Genomic DNA, 24,410 nt, shown 5'->3' with positions numbered 1-24,410 from the left:
TGAAATAACTTCTGAAATAGCTTTGACTCCATAAATAAGTTTCATACTTTTGAAAGATCTTTAAAAAATTTGCAACTTCTTTTCTTGATCTTGGTTAGTGGTAACACCCACCCATCCCCTTTTGCCCCTTGTCTCCCACTTTGGTCCCAACAGCATTCCTGGACAACAAAAGAAAAAAACATTTCCAAAATGACAGGGCAAGGGCATATGAGAGGGAGCTCTTCTCCCTTGACATATTTTCAGTTTCCAAGTTCATCCTTCTTAAAACATCCTTGTGTTTACATATCAGCATCTCTCTTCTCAAATCAATCATCGTCTGAGAAGGAATGGAAACCTAAGGGATTTTCCTCCTTACAGAGAAAATGTACGCCCAAAATCAAATTATTTGGAATAAGTTGTCAATAGTTACTATACTAAAAGAAAACATAAACACAAAAGCAGTTGGTGAGGTGAACCTGTACTTCCAGTGATATAAACAAAAAGAAAATAATGAAACGCCTATTGTAACTAAGTGAAGCAGGACTTAGAGCAACATATCACTATACAAAAATTGAGTCACTTCTTCCTTCCAATAGAGCCTAAGTTAGAAACCCAAGTGAATGGTCATTCATAGACTATGAATTTGTTGTCTTTGCCTGGTTTGTAGAGAGTGAATAATTTCTTAACAAAAGTACTGACTAATGAAGCAAATGCAGATTCACTTTGCAGTTCAATCTTTAATAAACTGCCTGTAGCTTCAGGCAAACCACAAATTCCATGTTTTCGTTTCTCCTCTGTATTGCAGGGAAAATACTAACTCTCTTCTGCCGGTCTTTACCTGTCCATTCATTTAGGCTGAGACAAATTTAAGGACTAAACATCTTTTGTTTGTATCAAAAGAGATCAGCTTAGATAGAATTATAGATATTCTTTAGAATTGTATTATTTACCAATATAATTATTGTTATAATAGCTGAATAGCAATATATATCAAGTATTTCTCTCTATGTATAGTGTGTGGGGGCATATATATGCATATATACACACAAACACTATACATACACTATATATACACACTATATACATACATGCATGATAAATATATTACTAAAGATTTACTGTATATAATAATTCTACCAAACTCATATGATGGAGAATAAAACTATGGCAGGCTCAGTAGCACAGTGTTCAGACAACTGGGAGATCTAAAGGCCCACAAACTCTGGCAACAGTAGAGGCACCAAGTGTGCAAAGCGGGGCATTCTTTTGGTGTCTGCATGCACAAAATATGCTGGAAAAAGAGAACTGTTCTGTAAAAACACTGGCCACAAGAAACCAAATGAAGCTACATTTCTGCATGTTGGTCTAAAATAAACTATGCATGCCATTTTCAATATACACTGGGTACTTCAAACTTCTATCTCAAGCTTTTTCTCAGTGAAGCACAGTACACACAATTATCACCTCCACATTCTATGGCTCTCTCCAGCTGACTCCTATTAGCACCTCTTTATTTCAGCATTTGGTTTCCTCTGCTTTGTTTTCTGTCTTCTTCTCTTTAACAACCTATAAGGCTATCACTTTTTCTCTTAGCTTCTGACACTTGATTTTCTTTCTCCTTCAAACTCCCTCTTATTTTCCATCCTTCATTCTTCTGTTTCAGGAGCAGAGACCAAAATACCATCCACTTTAGTCTCTGATCTAAGAATATGTATATTCATCTCCTAACATGATTTGCAGCTGTATGAATTTTTAAACAACTTGCAGCCAACAAAAATTTGTTTGTTAATGGAGACATCAGTAAATCTGTGTGTTACTAAAAAGACACTTTTAATGGATGTTTCCTTAATAGAAAATTATATAATTTCCCATTCATTTATTTTAAAAACGCCTTAAAATATGAAGTTCAGTAGACTGATGTGCATATTTCCTCTTTCACATAAATATTTCACAAAAAAAAATCTACATTACATATTGCATTTGTAAAAGAAGCCACAAAAATGTGCATTGCAGTGACTCAGCAAGTTGGAACCCTGTATACTGGCTTTATAGAAAGCTGGTAAAGCTCAAAGTAACAGAATAAAAAGCTAAAAGCCCCAAGAAGCATATAAAATCTCTTCCTGTTGGAAATAGACTGGAAGATGTGATTTGACTGTTACAGCCATTTTTATAAAGAATTTCCTTTCTAAGTATATTTGACCTTCCATAGCATACCTTACATCAGCCTAGAATTTTTATGATATACCAGGAGCACTAAATCTGTACATTACCATGGGTAATGTTATTATTTGTAGTAGAGGTCACTTGTGTTGTGCAGCAGAATGGATGAACTCTCTTAGTTGCATTTGCATCCATGAACCTCAGAGGAATCTGCAGCAGGCAATTCCTCTCTTCACTGCAGCTGAATGAATGGGATGCTGAGGCACGTGAATGGGAAATCCCTCAGAGGTCTCAGCAAGCCCCAGCACGGTGAGGAGCAGAGGGCAGGCACAGGCAGCCTGGTCTGGCACAGCAGCCCAGCCCCGCCTGGGATACCTCACAGCCAGAATCAGAGGCACAGTACCATAAACCCTCTGACAGACAGCAGTGGTTTTCCAGCTACCATCACAAAGCCCCACAAAACACAGGCACTAGCTATGAAGACATAAAAAATGCTTTTGATCAAACATTACATATTTTCCCTCAGATTGTTTAGTAAACCAGATCTAGGAATAAAAATAGAAATATAAAAATGGGGTTTAAAAGCAGCACTTCAAACATGCAGCATTCCTTGTTTTGAAGAGAAAGCAAGCTGTGAAGAGTTGAAGGGTATCAGTTAATAATGCAATGGAGATGAAAGAGCAAATCGTGTTTGGTCTGCCTTTTGGTCCGCCACTCGTCCGCCTTTTGCTACTTTGAGACACCACACCATCTGCTATTTCTCCATGGTAAGAGTTGTTTCCTGCTCAGATAACTCTGGTGTCAAAGGGAAGGAAAGGGTCACCTTAGTCAGACTTGTGGTCTCTGGCAGAAACAAGACACCTCTGAAAGGTTATGGCTTTTCCTGAGTAGGGCACCAGGATGGAACTTCAGTGAGTTACGTAAAGATCCAAAGGTAGAAGGGATAGTTGTGGAACTGCATGACTAATGGCAATGGCTTACACATCTGTCAAAAACATTCTCTGTGCTACCTCCAGTTACTAAAAATGTACACTGTTTTTACTTCTTTGTATCTATGTGGGAAATTTTAAAATATGAGGATTGAACATAACAGGTTTTGTTAAAGCTTAGTCTTCCACGAGCAGAGGTCCCAAGGTTGTTCCCAAATTCTTGATTTCTGCCTATCAGCATGTATAAAACACTACTGCTGTGGCACTATTTCAACATATTAATCATCTGAATATGAAATTACTTCTGCAGAAATGCTGTCTGTTTCCAAATACAAAGACATGTAGAAGATAGCATTTAACAAAGAAAAAAGCTACTTCTAAAAAGTGGTAATTTTTTACAAAAACAATGTCAAAATATTTCCTTGTATTAGTTTTCCTGAAGCAATAATGATCTCTGGATACAGGGAGAAGCAGTATTTTTTATTTCATCAACTTCAAGGGCTGGAAAAAGCATATAAACTTTTGGGCTCAGATTCCCTTCCCCAGGTCTGCTGATTCTTCTGGTATTGTGTCCATGTGAAATAACCCTCTTTCCAACAATGATAAATAGGTAAAAATCTGGTCACTGAGCTAGTACATATGCCTTCAATTGAAGGAAAAGCTGTCTGCCAAGCTTCAATCAAGTAGATCATAGGTCTGTGAAAAAAAGAATCTAAAAGGATGGAATTCAGTTGCTATAGTGGCACATTAAACAAATAAATGAGATACCATGGAATGCTGCAAAATATTTGTGGTCTGATTAAGTCATATTTGCCACATGTGTGAACACTAACAGCACAGTTTAGTAAAGTGGGTACAATATAGTACAGTCCCACTTTTACTGTATGCAAAGTCTAATTCTTATCTGGGTGCTAATGGTAATCGGTGTGTCCAAGGCTACATAATACTGCATTTTACTGTAATCATAGGGCAAAACATAGTCCCTTAAATACACAAAGGTATACAATAAATGCCTATTAAACTATTATACCTTCAAAGAGATATTTGCATCCTTTCTTATGTTTGTGAGACCTGCTAAGGAGACAAAGCTCTTCATCGTGATAGCCTCCAGGATGCTCATGTATGGAGTGTTTATTAGAGTACATAACTTGTAGCTGGCAGCTGACTTATTAAACCTTCATCAATATAACCCATCCTCCTCCAATACATTAATTTTTTCCAGTGAAATGTTCTCTTTTCTTGATAAAAGACTTTGGATATACTTATTATTAATCATAGCAATCTATCCCGTAATGTTTGACTCTACTATCTGCCTATGCTCTCTGGAAAAAAACTCAGGGAAGAAACCAGGAACCTATTCTGTTAAAAGATAAACAAGTGTTTGATTCAGCAGAGAGAAGAAAGCACATATATTTTTTATTGAAAAAGCATACTACTTATTAATGCATTTTGCACTGATTTTAAAGTTGAATATTTATTTACATTTATAACCTGTAAATATATATCTGATAAATGGTGCAGTAGCACCTGAAAATGTACCATCTTAGGCATTACAGAAGAGCTGTGCACAGCTCCAGCAGCAACTATGGCAAGCAATGTAAGCTGCACAAAAAGTGAATGTTAAAACAAAACCAGCATGCCTAATATTGTCAGAACTATGTGACTGTACCAAATGCATGTCCACCCCACATCACTGCCGGTGTAACAACAAACCTAACAGTCCAGGGCCAAACTCCGCTTCTAGGAAACAAAGCTCAGTACTTCACACTCAGAGAAGGGCTAAGAGTCCCTTCATGTGTCCTTTGGGGGCTTTTCTTTGGTTATTTGCTTTGTGCTCATAGTAATCACTCCAACAAACATTTGTATGAGCAACTTCAGCTGAAAATCTGGCTTTAAGCTTTCATTATCAGTATTATTACTATCAGCATAATTACTACTTCCAGAGTTACACCTAGCTTTGCCTGTTAAAGGAGGGCAGTCTGAAATACAGACAGAACACCTCCTTACCCCTGGTATTTCAAATACGTGACCTTCCAGCTCACCTGCAACCCTCAGCAAAGTGCATCTGTTTTAATATGCAATGCATTTCACATTTCACAGCTGATATGGAAAAAAAAGGCTCTTTTCTAAACAAAGGACTCTAGTTTTGAGAGTCAAACAGATTATCAAGATTATGTACAGCCTTGCCAGATAAAAATACAGACAGATGCAAGGACATCTATGTCATTCTACAAATGTCGCACAGGATGTTTTATATGAACACAGGCTTCATACTCTTGCGTGGCTGCAGATGGTTTTAATCTTAAATTTTTCCAAGGTTTTGAAGCTCCTGCTATGTCACTGAGCAAATATTACTTTACCTGACCTGTAAACCTACATCCAACAGCAACAGAAACAACTCTCCTCCTCAGAGCAGCACCCATAAGCCATTTCCTTGCTCTCAATTCCTCAAACTAATACATCTCAGGGAAGTCTACCCAGTGAGGAGATGGAAGAAAACATACTCTTCATTTAATCTTGCTGTTTATTTCCTTGCTTCTCTCTTGCTCCTCCTCCTCCCCCTTGAAGTCCTTTTTACCATTTTGAGTCTCTTCCAGCTTGTCTACATTATTCTGCGGCTCCTTTTTTATTCACTTGCCTCATCTGTTATTTTTCTTTGTTTTTTCCCCTAGGTAGGAGTTGGAACAGCATCAGCTGACTACTTAATTCCTCTCTTTCCTCCTGCCTGTCTTTTCCTCTCATTCAACCATCTTTCCCTAACCTCCCTTTTTATGCTCTCTCACTGGCTCTCTCCCCTTCCCGCTTCCTTTGGTTGTAACTCCGCGACTTGGTGTTGACACTAGATGCTCTCATGCTCTCTGCTAGCAGACTGAGTTACGTGACCTTGTCAACAGAAGGTGGTTAAACTTCTTGAAAGAGATTTCATCTGGGGATTTCAGCTCTCAGGCCTTTCATTTTCAATGTTCACACCCAGAATAGGGTTTGTAGATTTTGCTGTTATTAAGTGCTTGAAGATGTTTTAAAAAAGGTTCCTTGTTACTAAGGTTTAGGGACGTTTATATCAGGAGGAGCCTCTGTGTGGGTTTTCTCCAGATTAGTGGAAATAGCAAACAATTGGAAAAATTCAGCATCTGTGTCCAGTTAAAAAGCTGTCTTCACCTTACCCTGATGAGTGTTCTCTGGCAGATATGTAACATGGTTAAGGCCAGCTTCCCACTTCACAAAAACTGCTGTGCTGTTACTGTGTTAGGTAAAGGGGATTTCCTAATGCCCCCAGAGGATGCCATTTAGACAACAAGGACTTCTTCACCCTAGCAGCCTCTCTCAATTTTCCGGTGCTATACTATCAAGGTTTTGACATACCACCAATTTCCAAGCCCTTCACATAAGTAAGAGAAAAGAAAATCTTTTAAGCTGGTGCTGTTTTTCTCCCCAGAGCAGGGAGATAATTGATACCAGTGTAGTTACGCTCCAGTGGTGGAACTGGCAGATAATGAGGAGACATAACAGATGGAGCCACGTAACTGCAGCACAAACATGCAAAAAGTGTACAAATTCAACATTATTTTCATGGGTTTTGCAAATATCCTGAGTCCCCAGGCAACCAGCTTCAATAGCTATTCTCTCCATCAGATGTTTAAATAATAGCCATCTAGGAGTGGTTAGTCTGTTGGAAATTAAATTTAAAATTTTCCCTGATTTTTATCAGAAAACTTTGCAACTTATGTAGAAAGTGGGAACACCTTCCTGGAGCACTGAAAATTTTATTCACACATAACATATGAAAATATTGTAACTAAATTAAGAAGAGCACTTGAGTTGTATTATCCTTGAAACATATTTATTGGATTTAGAGAATAAATCCCAGAAAAATGTAAATATCTTCTAGGCAGAAGCATGAAGCATTACGAAGGTGCACTACATTTCACAAGCAGAGCCTATCCATGGGACGTGCTATGTTAGGAAAGCATCCTCAGGAATGCACTGTTTCAAATTAGCAATTGCTGAAAAGGACTTTTAGGCCTACATGGAGAGAAACACCCTGAGAAAAAACAGAGTATCTCCTTATTCATACATCAGAGTGACCACTGTGTATCACCTGATCAGTGACTAATGGAGAGATGGGTTTGTCAAATAACTCACCACTTTTGGACATTCCAATCTTTATGTTCAGATCAGTATGGATTTTGATTTTTGCATGCCTTTTCTATTGTTCTTGTAAAATCATCAAGGAAAAAAGATTTACACCAGAGAAACAACTTTCATAAAATCACAGAATTATTTGGATTGGAAGGGATCTTAAAGATCATCTTGTTCCGACCACCCTGCCATAGGGAGGGACCCCTTCCATTAGATAGATTGCTCAGAGTCCCATCCAACTGGGCCTTGAACACTTCAAGGGACAAGACATTCACAGCTTCTCTGGACAACCTGTTCCAGTACTTCACAAACCTCACAGGAAATAATTTTTTCCTGATGTCTAATTAACTAACCTGCCCTCTTTCAGTTTGAAGCCATTGTCCTGTCACTATATATCCTCGTCCTGTCACTATAAATCCTTGTAAAAAGTCCCTCCAGCTGTCTTGAAGAACCACTTCAGGTACCAAAAGACTGGAATAAAGTCATCCTGGAGCCATCACTTCTCCAAGCTGAACAATGTCAATTCTCTCATCCTTTCCTCATAGAAGAGGTGTTACATTGCTCTAATCACCTTTGTCGCCCTCCTCCGGACTCATTCTAACAGGATTATGTCCTTTACACCATTAAAACGAAAAGACACACAAGCCATGGCCACCAGGCCTTGGACAAGGCTGCTAGGACAAACAATTGGAGAGGTTGTTGATGTGACATTGTACCACTCTCTGGTGGGCTCAACTTTTCAGCTGAGTAGTCAGCGATAAGAAAAGAGAGACAACTTGTAAAATAGATAGAGATACGTCTCTTGGACAGGCTCCTTCCTCCTCCTTCTTCTCTCCTTCCTCCAACTGCTATTTGTCCCAGTTTTTGTGCATTCTCTTGAATACTAGACCAGAGTGTTAGTCTTTCTAGAAATGCCTTTGTTTCCCATTTCCCAAAAGCAGCTTAAAAATAACAGAGTACAAAACTGGAAGAGCTTATATAGACTGCAGTGGCACAGAACTCAGACAATAATCATTTTTCCAACTCCACAGATGCAGAGCATATTTCTCTTCCCCCCTTCCTGACCTCTCCTCTAGGGTCTTCATATAAAGATATTATTTTGTTTCCGACCTCCAGAGCATTTCAGCCCCTCAGTAAGTAATTTCTATCTCTGTATTTTGCTTTCCTTCCCACAAACAAAAGATTATTCACATTTTTAAAACAAATTTGAGACAGAGCCGGCAAAAACCAAAGAAGGACTCTTGCTGAAATGGTATGCTAACTTGGACAGATACTGCAGGCAGTCCTGCCATGTAACCTGGCTCAAAATCAGCAATGCTCAAGCATAAATTAATTCAGTCTACATATCTGTTTATGTGGGCATTGGTTAGAATACGGGCAACCTCTAGTTTTACAGCCTGTGCTAATATTGAAGAGAATATAACTTCTGAAAAAATTATCCATGCATCAACCTGGCCAGCCCCAGCACAAAAAGTTGCAAAGAATGAGCTGATAAAAATCCTACTACTATGATACTTCCGTTTTACACACTAAAGGTTAGTCTTCAATTAAAAATTCCTCATACTGATAAAGATCAGATAACCAGCCATCAGAAAATGGAGAAGAGTATTTCCCATGGAAAATATGCATTTGGAATTATGAGCTGATATGGTTCCAAACTGCAGGACAGTCTCCAGAAAACAAATGACATCTTTGATGAAAGAGTTCAGCAATTTGGCAACTGAAACTGTAGCCCACAAAGATGAATTCATCAACATAACTAATAAATCCAGGAAGTGCACCTGACAGTTCAGAAACAGATCAAGGCTAAGACACAGCTCTATTCTCCAACAACTCTCTTTAGACAGGTAGTTATATCTGTGGACAGAAGCTTAGCTTCAGCTACTCAAATGTGCTCCTTCAGATAATAAACAGAAATTAAATCCTTGTGTTCGTCAAATCAGCAGCAGCCCTGCTATTGATTTCCACGGTCATTTATCAAGTCATAGTGATACCATTGGTTATGGATTAATGAACTGACTGAGATGATGCAATACATCAGTTTTATGGCACAGTACAACTCTGTCAGTGATACCTTTCACAAGTGTATGAATCTGCACATATGAGGTACTCTCTGGTACCATAAGGCACCACTTTATACACAGATTTTTCCCAAATACAGGAATTATATTTGTAACTAATACAGGGTGTGGGGTTGTGTATATATTTTATATATATAGGTAAAAGAAAGATGTTCTTGAAACTATATGCAATTTTCTGGTGAATAGGTTCTGCATAGCAATAAGCCTCTCCTCTTTTTCTGTGAACATTTATAAAAAATATTAAAATTGAATTGGTAATGGGACTGCATATTTCCAAGGTTAATTTCCCTCATGTGTCCTATTTCTAGAAAGGAAGTTTTTCTATAATTCAGATTTTTTTTAATGCTGAAAAAGCGTTGCTGTGAAGGACCGGTATCTCTGAGCGTTAACAAGACATTACAGTGTGTTCAAGAAAATAGGGGTTTAGATATGGACGGTGTTGTAACTGCAAAAAAGGGATGGGAAAAGAGGAAAAGAAATAGGAGAAGGAGAGCTAATTACTATAAGCTTAAAAAGCAGCAGGCTCTTCAGCCCAAACCACTTCTTCCTGGGCTAAGGCACTGAATTGGATGAGCTTTTCAAACAACTTCTTCACAGATCCTTCAAGATAGTCACCTAAAAATGCTTCTAAAGTATGAATACTCTCAAATCTTTTAATACATGCCCATATTACTAATGGAAATATGATTGCTGTTAGTACACCCCGATTTCATGACTTTTCACTCCTTTTCTATGTATGGATTTTGCAGGTTGATGTTGACACTTGAGCAAGTTGTTACAGCTGATCATAATACAGTAGTAGACTTTTTAATTCTGCAATTTTTTAAAAATTTTTTTTGTGCTAAAGAAATATTTTGGGGAAATTTCTGTGAAAAAATTCTGGATAGAGTGTTCACAGGTTAAGTAACGTTCGACCTCATATCCTTAGGAGCTGTACCGGATACTCTGTGGGAAGATTACACAAAAGTGGGATCAATCAGCAACGTTACAGAAGCTAAACAATCCACCTCTCACTGACAGATGAGAGTCTCTTGTGTGAGTTTTGTTGTGCAAGGTTGGGCTCCAGCATGGCCACCCTTGCTTTCAGAACAGTTATCATCCCATGTGCACAGCTGCTGTCAAAATGTGCAGGAATACATGGGAATAAATGTTTATTTCAGTATAAAGCAATAGCCAGGGATCCTGACTTTTTAAAATTATTCCCAGAGGTCCTACCCTTTCACCAAGTGGGCCTCTATCATATTCTCTAAAATCTGCCATGCCAAAATTTTAACTATTACTAAGTAAGGTTCAAGCATTCTCAAGGTAGCTCAATAACCCTTTCATACTATGATGAGCAATGGATCAGAATTAATTAGCATGAAAGCTGGTGAGGATAAAATGATAGATAAAACATCAGAAAGAATGTACTAAATGTGGTGAAAAGCCCCACAGCCATAAACTTCCCTTGTGATCTAACTGAAGAACACTCGGATAAATAGAGACTGACACAGAAACCAATTCCTTTACAAAAGTCTTTCAAAAATGCTTTCTACAATATTTCAAGTTGAAAAAAAAGTCTAAAATAGTTCACAATACATTTCAGCAAACTCTATGATGTCCAAAAACCTCAAACAAAAGACCTCTTCACATACTTCACTAAGTATACATTTCTACAAAGCAACGTGTGCTTGAGTTGCCTTTTAGTTAGCACACAGAGAAGACTTCCTGAATACCTACGGCCTTTTGCTGCCAACTGCTTCACAATGTACATTCATGAAAAATGTTATGGGTTAGACACTTCCAGTATATGGAATGTCACCTGAAAGAAATGTCATCAGAGCTGGGACTGATTTGTTGTGCGGAAAAAAATCAAGATGAGCATGGTTTAGCAGTGTTTGCAAGTTTTCAGTTCATAACCTCAAAGCTCAAGGGAGGACAGCCTGAACAAATATAGCAGGAGTCATCAGACTCTTTCCTCAGCTCTAGACACACATAATATCATGCTGTTCCTTTCAAAACATCATAAAACAGTACAGTATCTAGCAGAAGCTAATGCTCCTGTTGTCAGTAACAACTCTCATACTGCTCTTTGGACACAAAATCTGGGGAACAAAATAAACAGCAACGTCATCTGCCCCACTCCACAACAGACCCATTTATCAAGCACAGCACTGGTGGGCAAATCTTGGTCTGCTGTGGTGACAAACTGCACACACCTGGAAGGAAGAACTCTGCTGTCGTCTATTGATGAACAGCAGTGCCAAATGGTTTGCCACATCTTGATGAGGAAAACAAATATTGAAACATTTTGCACAGATACAACTGCAGAAGCAAACATGACACTTTTCAGCTCCAAATGCTGCATCAACAGTGGAAAGCACCTGATGGCAAATTCTGGCCTTAACTTTCCCGTGGCATTTAAATATATTGTTGAGAGAAAGGATGTCTGACTTCACATAGCAGAGAGGGATTAAAAGGTCAGTTTTCTTCTCAAGAAACTACCTTTATGAATACCAAAGCATCAATTTTAAAGCTTTGCATTGATACATATAATTCCACTTTATTAAAAATATTCAGATACAGGTTCTGCTACATAAGTTGGTGTGCTTGAGTTATTTTTCTTAAAACACCCATGTCCAAAAAATAGAGATTTTTTTAAAAAGCATTTTAACTAAAAGGTTTTCATCGTGAATTAATCTGTGGTAGACTGGTAAAGAAACATTCAACTAAGTGTTTCTGTCATTTTAGAGCAAGATTTGTCAAAATCAGAACCTCTGTTTTATGGAACAGTCTCTTCCTCATGACCACGGTGACATTTCTCTGGGAAAGTTACCTTATACAGGAAAGAGCTGACCCCCACAAGCCTGGGATATAGGACATGTAAGTTCAAATCTCCAGTTTCAACCTAATAAGGACTCAAATATGACTCCAGGAGACAAGGAAGGAAAGATGTTACTCTTCTTTGCAAATCACATTCCTTAATCACTTCTGAGGGGATTAGCAGCAAGAGTATGCAGAATCATGCACAGAGAAATCAGCATCTTACACTTTTGTTTATGCAAGGAAGTGTTTACATTACTTTACTCACCATTCCATGATTTAGCCATGCTGGTATAAAATTATCAAGCAGCTTTGGGTAAACCAGTTCCCTGTCATAGATATAGATGCTCCAAAACATCGTCACAACAAACTAAGGAGAAAAAAAAAAGACAAGACATTTTAAAATATATGCTTCTGAAAAATTACTTGCATTCTTTAGATAGCAAAATGGGTCACTTAGCAAGGGATTTAGAGATAAACATGGGCATTATTGTTCTTTGACCAAATACTGTTATAATCAACAGTTTCAATCTGGATTACTCTTTGCATTCACTGAGGTTTTAACTTTCCTTCTGTTTTTCTTTCCTTAACTTTTAGACAGGAAAAAAAAATCTAATTTTTTGACTTACACGCCTGTGGCCAAATTACAAGTGAATATTAGACTTTAGTAGCAGATGTGGCACATAAATAATGTTTCTCCACTTACAGGATAGAAAACAAATGGAAAATCAGCTAAAATATCCACTTCTCTGTGGATTGGGATCCACAAAGAAGAGGTCTAGTATTCTGCTCATTTGTCAATATGAAATTTGGCTTGGTTCTTCTCAAAGACTATTTACTAGGGGCCCAGAAAATGACCATTATTTCCTGTAGACTGAGGACAGGACAAATGGATCAGATAAAGTTTACAGTAGGCTAAATTTTTGCCAAAGTGGTCACATATTCTTTCAAGTTATCCTGATGTCTGAAAGGCAAAGACAATACAAACACACAAAAATGTACAGAAATAATAGTTTTAGCTTACCTTAGCTGTGGCAAGTAAGTATTTTTCTAATTAAAACACCACTGCTTTCTTACCTTGAATTTGAGTCCCAGTTTTCTAGTAATAAAAAAGGCTTATTGTTCACAGCAGTAAAACCCAACCCCTGGGCCAGGAGCTTTTCAATGACCATTTACAGGGGCTCTCTAAACAGTAATGCTAAATCCAAGTTCAAAGATGGAGAGCCAAAAGATAGAACTTTCACTGAGACAGAAGGGAAGTATTCAGTTACATCCAAACTGATGTGGTTCATGATCTTACAGATCATTTATAGGAAAAAAAAATGGGATGAGCACTGCACATCCTGCAAATCAGTAGCGTGTATAATAGTGTAAGTATAAGTTATTTCATTAGCTTCTGACTTTAGAAAGTTAAAACTGAGGTTTTCAGTTAATCAATGGCACCTTGTTCTAACCACAGACACGCAGACTTCGGCCAGCTAGTTATGTGAATGACCTGAACCAGTACACTGTTCCCTCAGTGTGCATACAGTACATAGTTTCTTGGTTTCCAGCACAGTTGTCCATCTGTTACGACAGCTATCAGTGCCTGCTCAGAATAAGCTTGGACTATTTGACTAGTGCACAGAGGCCAGGAAAAAAAAAATAGGTTATGATGGACAGCCCAAAATGTTGAAAATGTTGCAAGTGTAAAGCACCCCACAAGAAATCTCTCTTCTGGGTCAGTCTTGGCATTGGCACAGTGCAGCTCTTTACGCACCTGCTGACACGTAAGTGCCAAGATATGAATAGCTGAACAGCAGGAAAAATGGAAGCAAAGTATCCTCTTCTCTATAGGCTTCCTAGAAGTCATGTATTATCACAGTGGGTCTCTGAGAACCTGCTAAGATCAACTGGGGCATAAAAACATCTTCTCAGGCACATGAAGACCAAGATTGATAATGGTTTTTTTTTCCAAGGAAGTCTCAAAACAAGAAAAATCAACCAGGATTAGGTTGAACTTTATTACACTGAATAGAACAGAGGTAGCATGTTTTGACCTGTGATTTTTGTGTAGAGCAGAATAAAACAATAGACTTTGTCAAGGAGGTAAAGACAAGAAAAGAGGGGACGTGCCATCTGTCCCTTGAGCAAAGTCAGCCAATGGATGGAACAGGATCAGCCTAGCTGGTTGCAACCATCTGGAGCTACAGACGGCAAATGCTGCTTACAAAGCACTATCACAAGGCAGACATAAGGTAAAGGAAGTGCACAAAACCAAACGTGTTACAGAACTAACCTGTCCCAGAGGATGACCTGGTATGAGACTTAACACAACACCCTGGGGAAGATCCCTTCCAGTGTCTGAATGGTTCACCTTACTCTTCTTTACAATTAGTTCATTAGAATAAAATGAACTATAAAAATTAACTATTTTGATAAAAGGAATTATAATGACGGCTTGCAACATAGTTACTTTGGCTGCTTCTGAATTTGTTTACTTTGATTAATGAGCAACTGTTGGTCTGGTACTTTTAAGTCCCCTCTACTATGCTTACATTTTGCCACTGGCAGACTTTTTATTTGGGCTGGGCTTTGCTAAGATCCCACATGATCATGTAGTGCCAGACCATGACACAACTGAGCTGCTTCTTTACACTGCCTCTTGTGAAGTCCCAGACCTGCAGGATGAGTTTCTTATGCTTTTTTAATACCCAAGGCAGCACACAGGAGAAATGAGACAACATCCTCAGGAAGTTAACAACAAACTTTCATTCACAAACTTTAGAAAATAAGGGTACTTGGCTAATTTTAAAGTAATATTCAATCAAAATCAAGCATTTCACAAGGCATTGGCTTAGTGAACTCCAAACCATCCAACTCTTAAGTTACCCAGATTTTGAGAAGAAGAAAGGGGGGGAGGAAGAGAGAAATATTAAAAATCATTGCTTGAATTCCAGTATGATTTCAGCTACTGTGAAATCCTAACAGTGGGCTGTGACCACATGTGCCTATGCAACTGCTTTTATCTGCCCTGGTCTCTCAGGGCATTCCCCCTTTGGTGGGACTTTTGCTGTCCCAGTGGCTAGTAGCCATTCTGGGGCTGCACTACAGGCTTCAGGGCAGTAGGGGTGGAGCAGTGCAACATTCCACCTATGCAGGACACGCCCTACCCCTGTCCCTTTGGTTAAGTACACTACCCCAGGCTCAAAACAATGACTGAGACCAGAACAATGGGAAACAGGATCTTCTTCTTCCATGGTGGCAGTAGTGGGATTCTAATCTAGCAGAGAGAGGGAGAAAAAAAAGGACAGGAAAAAGAGGAAAGTACAAGAAATCATACAGTGGACAATTGCTACTTCAATAATAAAAAATATTAGGGAAGGGATCAAAAATATGAGTATAGGGATTCAACCCTATGCAAGCCTTCGTCCCTCACTGTTTCAGTTCCAGAGATGGCAAGAAAGATGCAGATCAGATCTGGGGGGAAGAGTTCATGAAACCAGTCTTTTGGCTGCAGTGATTGGAAGAGTTCAGCAGACTGGTTGGCAATTTTCTTTATTTTAGCTTGCGCTGCTTAAAACAGCATTTTCCTATAGGTGAGGTTCAGCATTTCACATATTCCTTGCCCATTCACTAACAATTTATCGAGGATTAGATAATTTTATAAAATATTTTTTGACACTTGCTGGACTTCTAAGTTGAGCTCCAAAATGGCCTAATGAGTCCAATTTAAGATTCTCTATTGCAATGTGATTGCACACCTCACCAAAAAATAGAAAACTTAAGGATAAGTTTTTCAACAGTTAGGCTGCCTTACATTTTGGAGCTGATAATTTTACAAGTCCAGGTGTCATTGTAACCCAAACACATTTCCTGTATTACCACCCTTATCCCTTCCACCAATGTGGTTTCAGGGGGGGGTCCCCAGAGTCCATATTAGAGTCAATTATCTTATTACAATGCTAGAGATCCAAATGCCAGGATAAGGGGGAATATCAGGGTGCACCATGGGAAAGTTACATCAAGTGAAAGTTCTTAGTCTGGTTGCCTCAGGGAGGTTAAAGGTATACCAAACACTCAAGCCATTTCTATCTATTTGGCATATTTTTCTAGACAGAGTCCTGAGTTCAAACCAAATACCTTCCTACCTTACTAAACCCTTCACTGGTTTCCAAATCCAAAATACTTTCTTCTGACATCTTGACCACTTAGGACTTCTTTGCTTACAGCTGGAGAAAACTTTCCATCTGCCGCCTCAGTCTCTGTCAACCCCCTTCTCTGTACAATCACGCTTCATGCATCGCTTTCCACTACTACATGTGGTTCCTCTGGCATCAAAGTACACTTCTTTCTCAGTTCAAAGTAATTCTATACCTTGTTCTGAGGAGGTAGGAAGGGGTATACAAGTCTGATTTCATAATCATATGAAATCCTGTCTGAGCTTCCAAGCTAAATTCAGGAAGGAATCTTTTCCACCTGCTGTGGCAACCAGAGAGAAGACAGAAACAGCCCAAAACAATGCCTGTGACATTTATACACATACTGCAAAACTACTGAGGCAAAAAAGATACGAATATAAATATCACAAAACATATTAAGATAAAAACATGTACAAACAGTCACTGCAGCAAAGAACTGTGTAAATCTTCAGTCCTGTTGCCGCTTCATCTTCTCACAGCCACATCTTTGCATGGAATGCTTGTAGAAGGAGAGACAAAAGAAAACGCAGTCCTACTTGGACCAGTTTTAAAAAGCAGGAATTATCCATCTGCTGTTAATTTTGTGTTCTCTGCCATGGGCATCTTTGGTTACCTATGCATGCATGTTCAGGGGGGTCTTTAAGACCAGCAGGACTTCCCTGATAGCTGGGAGGCCTACCAGTACTGGCTGACCAGGAAAATGTATGGGGTTCTGGGGATCACCAGTCCTTTTGTTTCTGGAAGGCATGGTAGGTGTCGTGGGACAAAATGCTGTAAGTAAGTCGTGAACATCCATTTACTCTCCATGGGTCACTGACTTTGGTCACAGTGTCCCACAGTTGATCAGGCACCTTTGGATCCTGAGGTCTCAAAAGCCATTTTAGGAGACCATTTGTCCTTTCTACAATCCCACTTGTGGGATGTGGTGTAGGGGGTATGGAACACTCACAGTACCACTTCAGTTTTTGCCCAATCCTGGACGATTCCTGCTGTGAAGTGACTGCCATTATCTGATTGCATTGATTTTGGTTTAGGAAGGAAACGGAATCATAATTTTAATCCTTTCACAGTACTTTCCCCTGTAGATCATTCACTGCTTTAGCCTGCACCTAACTTGACACTATTTGTACGCCTATCAGCACATATTATTTTGCTCCTGATTAATTAAAAGGACCAATGCAGTCTACCTGACAAATTTCCCTCAACTCCTTTCCCATTCTTAGGTGCAGGGGGGAAATGTGCAGGGGGTGTTCCTCCAGTCTGGGTGCAGCACTGGCTGCAGACAGAAATGACTGTTTCACAAGCCCTCTGGGTGACAAGGACATCTCCTACCTACCACCTCTCTTAACAGGTCTTTCATCCTAGAGTGGCCATGCTTCACATGCAGCCATTCCAACAAATATCTCCATTTCTCTTCTTATTTTGCTTCCTTTTCCTCAGCTAAGACAGTCAACTGAGTGACAGTCTACTTGGTCATTTAAGATGTGGGCTGGATGATCCCCCTTCTGATGGGCTGCTACCCATCCAACTGATACCATTTTGGATCTTGCACTTTTCAGAATTTCTTCCCATTTCTCTTTCTTTCATATTAGCAGTCTTTACACCTGTGTGTGCCAGTGGCTAATAGCCAGTCTGGGTCTGGATTAGAGGCTCCAGGGGGTGTGGTATCATCCTACCTATGCCCCTCTTCCTCCCTTCCTTTAGTTGTTCTGAGCCAGTACTCATTTTCTCTGGTCTCTCACACCTACATAAGCCTCAAACAGAACTCCAGCTCTTGTGCTCATGTTGCCTTCCTTGTGGCATCATTCATCACTCCTATGGAGACAGACATTGTCCTATACTCACATGCCAGGCTGAACAGGCTGCTCACATGAAACAAAAATTTCAGAGAGCCCAATACTTTATTTTCCTTTGTTCCTAAGGCAAAATGGCATAAATATTACCCTTCCATTTCCTCTGTAGACACACTCAAGGCTTTGAATTCAAGGAAGAAAACAGTCACCAGGAATTCTATTTACATTTCTTTGCACAGGAGCCTCCTAAGATTGACAGATTTGCAAAAATAGTACTGGGTTAAACAAAATGAAGCAACATATAGAACAGAAAAGTCTCTCATTTGCAGCTTATCCTACCTAGAATCTGTAATGATTCTATCTGTCTGTAATGATTATCTATCTAGGGTCCAGTCATTATAGACCAAAGGAAACCTCAGATTTGTCAGAAGACCTTGGAACCTGGAAATATGGAATAGCTCACTTATTACAGGTATCTGAAAGACTGCTGAACAAATACACAGCGGCAGAAAAAAAATAAGGCTGAAAACAAACTGCTGTCTTCCCACTTATGGAGGTATTCCTTGAGTGTTTGTCCTCTGTCTCTGAAGCTTCAGAGGACATGAGCACAGCATATGGCCCTGTCAAGGGAAAAGTTTTAAAGGACAAGTTGGGAAATGTATAGTTATTCAAAAGAGAAATTAAGTGGCTTTGTCAAAACACTACAAATGGAAGCAAAGAGAAACTGAGAAAGTAAAGCCAACAGAAAGAATTTTACAATTCGCACTTTTACATGAGTCCAACCAAGAAATGTTATGCAAACGAAGAATGAACCCAGTGGAACTTTATTTTCCTACACTATGTGTTTTTGGTTTTGGCTGGGCTGCACAGTTCAGTCATTTCCTGGATGGCTAATGACAAAGAAAAAAAACCCAAAAAAAACCCCTTGTGACCCTGACACAATTTGTTATAAGTACAATTAAAGGTAAGCTTTCTGCCTATCTCCCAAGACACTTGTGGTTAACTGTGGGTATAAATATGTTGTTTGTGAACTTCTTTAACAGTTAGAGGTATTACATCTAGAAGAAAAGTGGTGTTAAAGGCAGACCACAGTAGGTACAACTTGGCACGGTACTGTCTTTAGGTGGGATCGAGAGCTAGCACAGCACACCAAAGGGACTTGAAAAGCACCAGTGACAGGAATCACAAGGAGCGGGGGAAAAAGCCCAGGGAAAACCACTCTCAGAGAATACACTTCAGGGGGCAATTGTACCACTACTCACTAATTATCTCATCACCAGTCATCTTGTCACAACATAGGAGGGTAAAATCTAGAAGAGAGATTTTTGCATGGTTGAGTCAGTTATGGAAATAAAATTATGTTATAGTCTGGTCAAGTAACGAGGTAACTAGGATACTGCAGCAAATGCCTACACATCTTTTCTTGGCATAAGATCACAGATCAGCATAATTGATGATCTACAGAAGGCTGATCAGCTTTCCTCTGACTCTACTATACAGAGAAACATGAAATAATAAAGCATGCCTGATTTTCTCTCCTTTGTATCACAGGTTTTTAAACCCATAAAAGTAGAGCAGAAAAAATGAGGTAATTCTGGTCAGTTTAGATTCTGATTCAAACATAGCTGTTGATGCTACATGATATAAAATGTCTGTGGTAGAGTTTGTGATTTTCTAGGCAGCAATCTCTCTTTTGATATGTAACAAGATCAATATTTATTCTTTCTATTTTTAATAAAAAAAGTCTTAACCAATTAGAAATGCCTGATTTATCTCTTCTTCCTTTTGTTCAGTACAAATTACAAGAAACATATTGATAAAACCAAAACACTAATTAACCATAGAAACATGGCAACTTAATTATGTCAAACAAATAGAAAAAAAGTAGGAATAAGCTAAACCACTGATGTAATGTCTGACTTTGAAGCATGTCTCACATCACTCTAGCAGTGTAAATTACTCTCAATATATATATATCCTTTACACAGATAAAGGATGGCAAGTCCAAGTAATTATGGAGGAAAATTGGTAATGAACTTCTAAAATGCCTATGCAAGCAATTTTCTTCAGTGGATGCTTCTTAGTCTCTTAGGCATTTGAATAGTATTGCAGGCTTATAATGAACTAAAAAAGGGCTAGGAAGTGTTGCCCACAGACTTTTTGTGGTGTAAGGCTTTACTGCATAGAAAATTAATCTGCTGATTTCTGATTTGATTCTCTGAAGAGTCATGTTTAAAAAAGCAACAATAGGTAAATAGTAGCCACTATGTCCTTAGAAGACATTCATGTTTATTTCTTAACTCTCCTGTGAAATATAGGTTGGCAATTCAATTTTGTAAGAGTCCTTGAAGATACACAATGTGTATCACAACACTGGAGAGATGTGATTTGCTGCACAGATTTTTCAGGTTTTGATTTGTTTGCAGGATTTGATTTGTTGTGAAGCCACAAAAGGAGATTATTTACCCTTGGGCTGTTCCTTCCCTCCTTTGGAAGGTGGGAAGAAGCTGGTGGTCAGGCTTCTCAGATGGTTTGTATGTTTAGTTTCTCAGGAAGTCTTAAAAATGAAGAACTTAGTTACATTTTTTTTTCACACATCACTGTTTAACTTGGGAGTGGATATCCCTTTTCTCATCCGTTTTTCAGAACAAGTCATCTCAAGGGCTCCAGTAAGCAGGAAATACAGAAAAAAAAAGTGGTGAATTGCTCTTGAAAAGCTGCAGTTATTAGACTTTAAAATGCTCCCCTAGTATTTGCATTATTGCCTAAACATGCCCTGTGTAAAACACTGAGCAATAAAAATAATTTAGATGTTAAGGTAACTGACAAGTACTTAAGCATGACCACTACTGTTACATTAGAAACCCAACAAAGACTTTATTCACATCTGCCCAGTTTTCATGTGTGAAGGTTCCCTTGTGTCACTACTGGAAACCACTGAGAAGCTCCATGGAGAGCTAGGTTGGTGAGTCTCAAGAAAAGAAAGTTTGCATTTACAATTATTTTCTTTTTCTTTTTTCCTTTTTTTTCTGGAGTGAGGAAGCTGTTAAAAGAATATGAGAAACAAGGGAACTTTTAACTTTTTTTTCTGCAGACACTCTGGTGTTTAATAACTTCCTCCTAAAGAGAACCTCCATCACAGCAAAACTTCACTATTTTCTTCCACATAAATAGCTCGTTGGATGACAACATCTGCCTTAGATGTTTGCTACTTTTGGGCCCTGCACTCTCCCAATCTGTAATCCCACCAAAGCAGAGCCTGCAGTGCCTAGCAGTCTCTCAGGCGCTGGTCAGGCTTTGGCAAGTGGCAGCTGCAGTGTGGGGAGATCTCTGCTGCTGGTGAGGATCAGGTTTCAGGAAGGAGCTGAGATCAGTGTAAAGTTATGAGGTGCTGCTGTTTCTCTCTCAGTAGCCAGGAGAAGAAATGACAACAAAAACAACCTTTTTAGGATTTCTTAGTAAGAGGTAAAATGGTAAACAATTGTTCCCCCTTGGTGCACAAAGATAACATTTGGAAATGGAGCATATCTGTACAATGAGCATAGCCATTCCTTACTATGTTTGTTTAAGACACAAGTTGTTCTTATATGAAACCCTTGGGAAAGCAGCTATCTCCAGGTATGTGACACATCTCTCGGGAATTGCTAATTTGTCAATGTTGCAACAACACCTGTAGTGCAGGCAGTGGCTAACTGGGAGTCTTTGTGTACTGAGAAACATCGCCTGAAAAGAAATCCTCAGAATTGCCAAGACAAAGTGAAGCTGAAATTCTCCAAGATCTTGAGAAGTTTCAAGGTCAGGAGCATTGCTAGAGTGGAGGAGCACACAGACAACAGTATGGAGCTAAAACGGTGGCAGGAAAGAATCCCTGAATCCTGAGAGGTGTGAGACCCAAGGAGGGTGTGCTTTGATGCGTGTGAAGGAGTACACTTCTAGAGTGAAAAATGCACTTAAAATATTTAAACACAGACAAATAGTGGGAAGTTTTTCTCCTTTTTCACTTCTACTATCAGCACAGTAGGAAAAGCATCTGTTGCTACTCACAATCACAACTACTTCTAACTCCCCATCTCCCTTAAAAACACAAATGCAACATAAATCTCTGCACCCATAAAATGCATATTTGCAAACGTGTCTATGGACAAATTTTCTACTAGCTGTATTACCTGATCCCATCTCCTCTACCATTGCTGGAAAACTGCAGTCTGCTACCCCAACATGAATTGTGGCAGCTCCCAAAAGGCAGCCCAGCAAGTATAATAAGGGAAGGCTACCAGCTGGGTTTTTATTAAAGAAGTACCTGCAGTGTTTCACATATGTTTTGCCTTTTGTAACTTTGCAAAACCATTCTCCATGTATTGTGAAATTCCACATAAATGGTGAAATGAAATTCTAATGAAGCATCGCTGAATATATGAAATTATAAGTGATAGATTGATATGTTAGCTCCTGTTAACTGACAGAAAGTGATCAGCTGTTGTGAAAGTACAGCTTTAAAGACCTCATACAGCTTTCTAATAGTCCATGAAAAAAAGTGTGCTTCTAGTGAATTTATTTTGAACTACTGTACAATGAAATAAGAAAAAGAGAATTAAAGATTGATCCTGAATTGCAATAAAAGCAATAACTTTAACAAAATGTTCACACATTTTTGCATTGCAGCCTAAGCTTGGAACTAGACCGACATAGATGACACATGTAAAAACTCATAAAATTTTGGATTTTTTAGCAGCTTTATTAGCTATGTAAAGACATTGAACACCTCTTGCCATTGAAAGTGATGTGTGATGTCCCAGCAGAGCAAGATCTGATCCAAAGAATATTTTTCTTTTGAAAAAAGATATGTCAATCCCACATTTTCACGTACCTTCTGTGTCCTTTTTAACATTACTAACAAAAACCCTTTTTTTCTACCTCAGTTATTCTGCCAGCTCTGAATCCCTTGTGGAATTAACAAGGAGCAACCTGGACTTCTGCTTTTCTTCTTGCCCATGTGAAATTGTCTTAGCCCAGATTCCCTCTGGTCATTATGGTGTAAAACATGCCACAGTCAGCACTTTCACTACTCCTGATGATGACATGTGGAGAAGAAAAAGTCCAAATTGAATCTCAAGATGCTGCTGGTACAATACACATATAAAATTACTTGTACAATCAAGCTCCTACTGTAACATGGCTTTTTTATACCAAAAATTATTTCAGCAACACACTGTCTATTCTGTTCTCTTACACCTGTGAAAAACAAGAGAGTAGTAAAATAATCTCTCCCATTTTTCCCTTTCTGTGTAGTTTTTCATATAGTGGTGGGAAAACCTTTCAGGAAGAAAACATTCAGTAAGTAATGCTGTTCACCCAGTTTGCAAAGACATGCACAGATTAACACTTTACTTACCACTCCCACAGGGAAAGCTAGAACAGCCATCATCCAGTCACGGAGGGAAATGAGTTTTTTCAGTTGCCTCTCTTGCTCTTGACTGTCATTCCCTCTAGTGAGAAGACTGGACAGGTCAGTCAAGACGCAAATCCCAAAAAAGACAGCCTGGATAACCTGCACGGAAGGAAAACACACTCTTGAACACATCCTTATCTTTCTGTGTTCCTTCTCCCATTTCTTCTTCTCTTCAACAGAGAAGACCAGCCCTTCGGCAGAGAGCAGGTCAGACACAGGCATGCATGAGGAGTATTGCCACAGAATTGCCATGGGGAGTGGGAATACATCAGTCCCTTAAATATGGGTAGAGTTTATTCACAAAAAAGTCACATGTGCTTCAAAGTCCTGCATGCATTTTGCATGCAGGTGCATCTGTAGGGGGAATCCATGTGAGTGGAACGACCATTCCAGAGGTGGCTTTCCACCCTCACCTCAGATATGTGTCATCTGCTGGGGACTAAACTGCAGCCACCCCTTCCTGTGTCACTCCATACAGCTCATCCCCAAAGCAACTGCCTCTGAGGCAGAAAAGTGAGGAATGCTCCCTGTGAGAAGAAGGGAAAGAAACAGAAAGGAGTGTTTCCTTCCCTTGTGACAGGAGGTCTTTCTTGGAGATTCTGCCTGTCCCAGACACTCCACCTAAAGGCAAAGGAAGTGTCTGAGACTTCCTGACAGACACAGCACATGGCCCAGGTATCAGCAAATCTATCTCTACTTCATCTCAGGTAGTGAATGATAGAATGAGAAAGCTGCAGCAGTTATTCACTTTCTTTTCCTGATGGCACTGTCATTTACCTAACTTTTCCCTTTTTGCACTTACGTATTTGTGTGCAATATAAGATTATCTGTGATATTAAATCTTTAGTTTAATCACCTGAACCCACCGATTTGGTTCAAACTTGACTCAATCTTAA

General features: G+C 39.1%; 1 protein-coding gene across 1 annotated transcript in view; it reads right to left on the bottom strand.

Annotated features, from left to right (window-relative positions):
- AIG1 (androgen induced 1) overlaps positions 1 to 24,410 on the bottom strand; it is a 123,462-nt gene that overhangs the window by 63,596 nt on the left and 35,456 nt on the right. Inside the window, exons 2-3 of the mRNA XM_030945455.1 lie at positions 23,458 to 23,613; positions 12,360 to 12,461 (exon numbers count right to left, since the gene is read on the bottom strand). Coding sequence (XP_030801315.1) covers positions 12,360 to 12,461; positions 23,458 to 23,613 — 258 coding nt within the window. The remainder of the gene's footprint in view (positions 1 to 12,359; positions 12,462 to 23,457; positions 23,614 to 24,410) is intronic.

Source organism: Camarhynchus parvulus, chromosome 3 (assembly GCF_901933205.1).
Source record: "Camarhynchus parvulus chromosome 3, STF_HiC, whole genome shotgun sequence".
Lineage (NCBI taxonomy): Eukaryota > Metazoa > Chordata > Aves > Passeriformes > Thraupidae > Camarhynchus > Camarhynchus parvulus.
The sequence above is the reverse complement of the archived record's forward strand: the minus strand, read 5'-3'. Positions and strand labels throughout refer to the sequence as shown.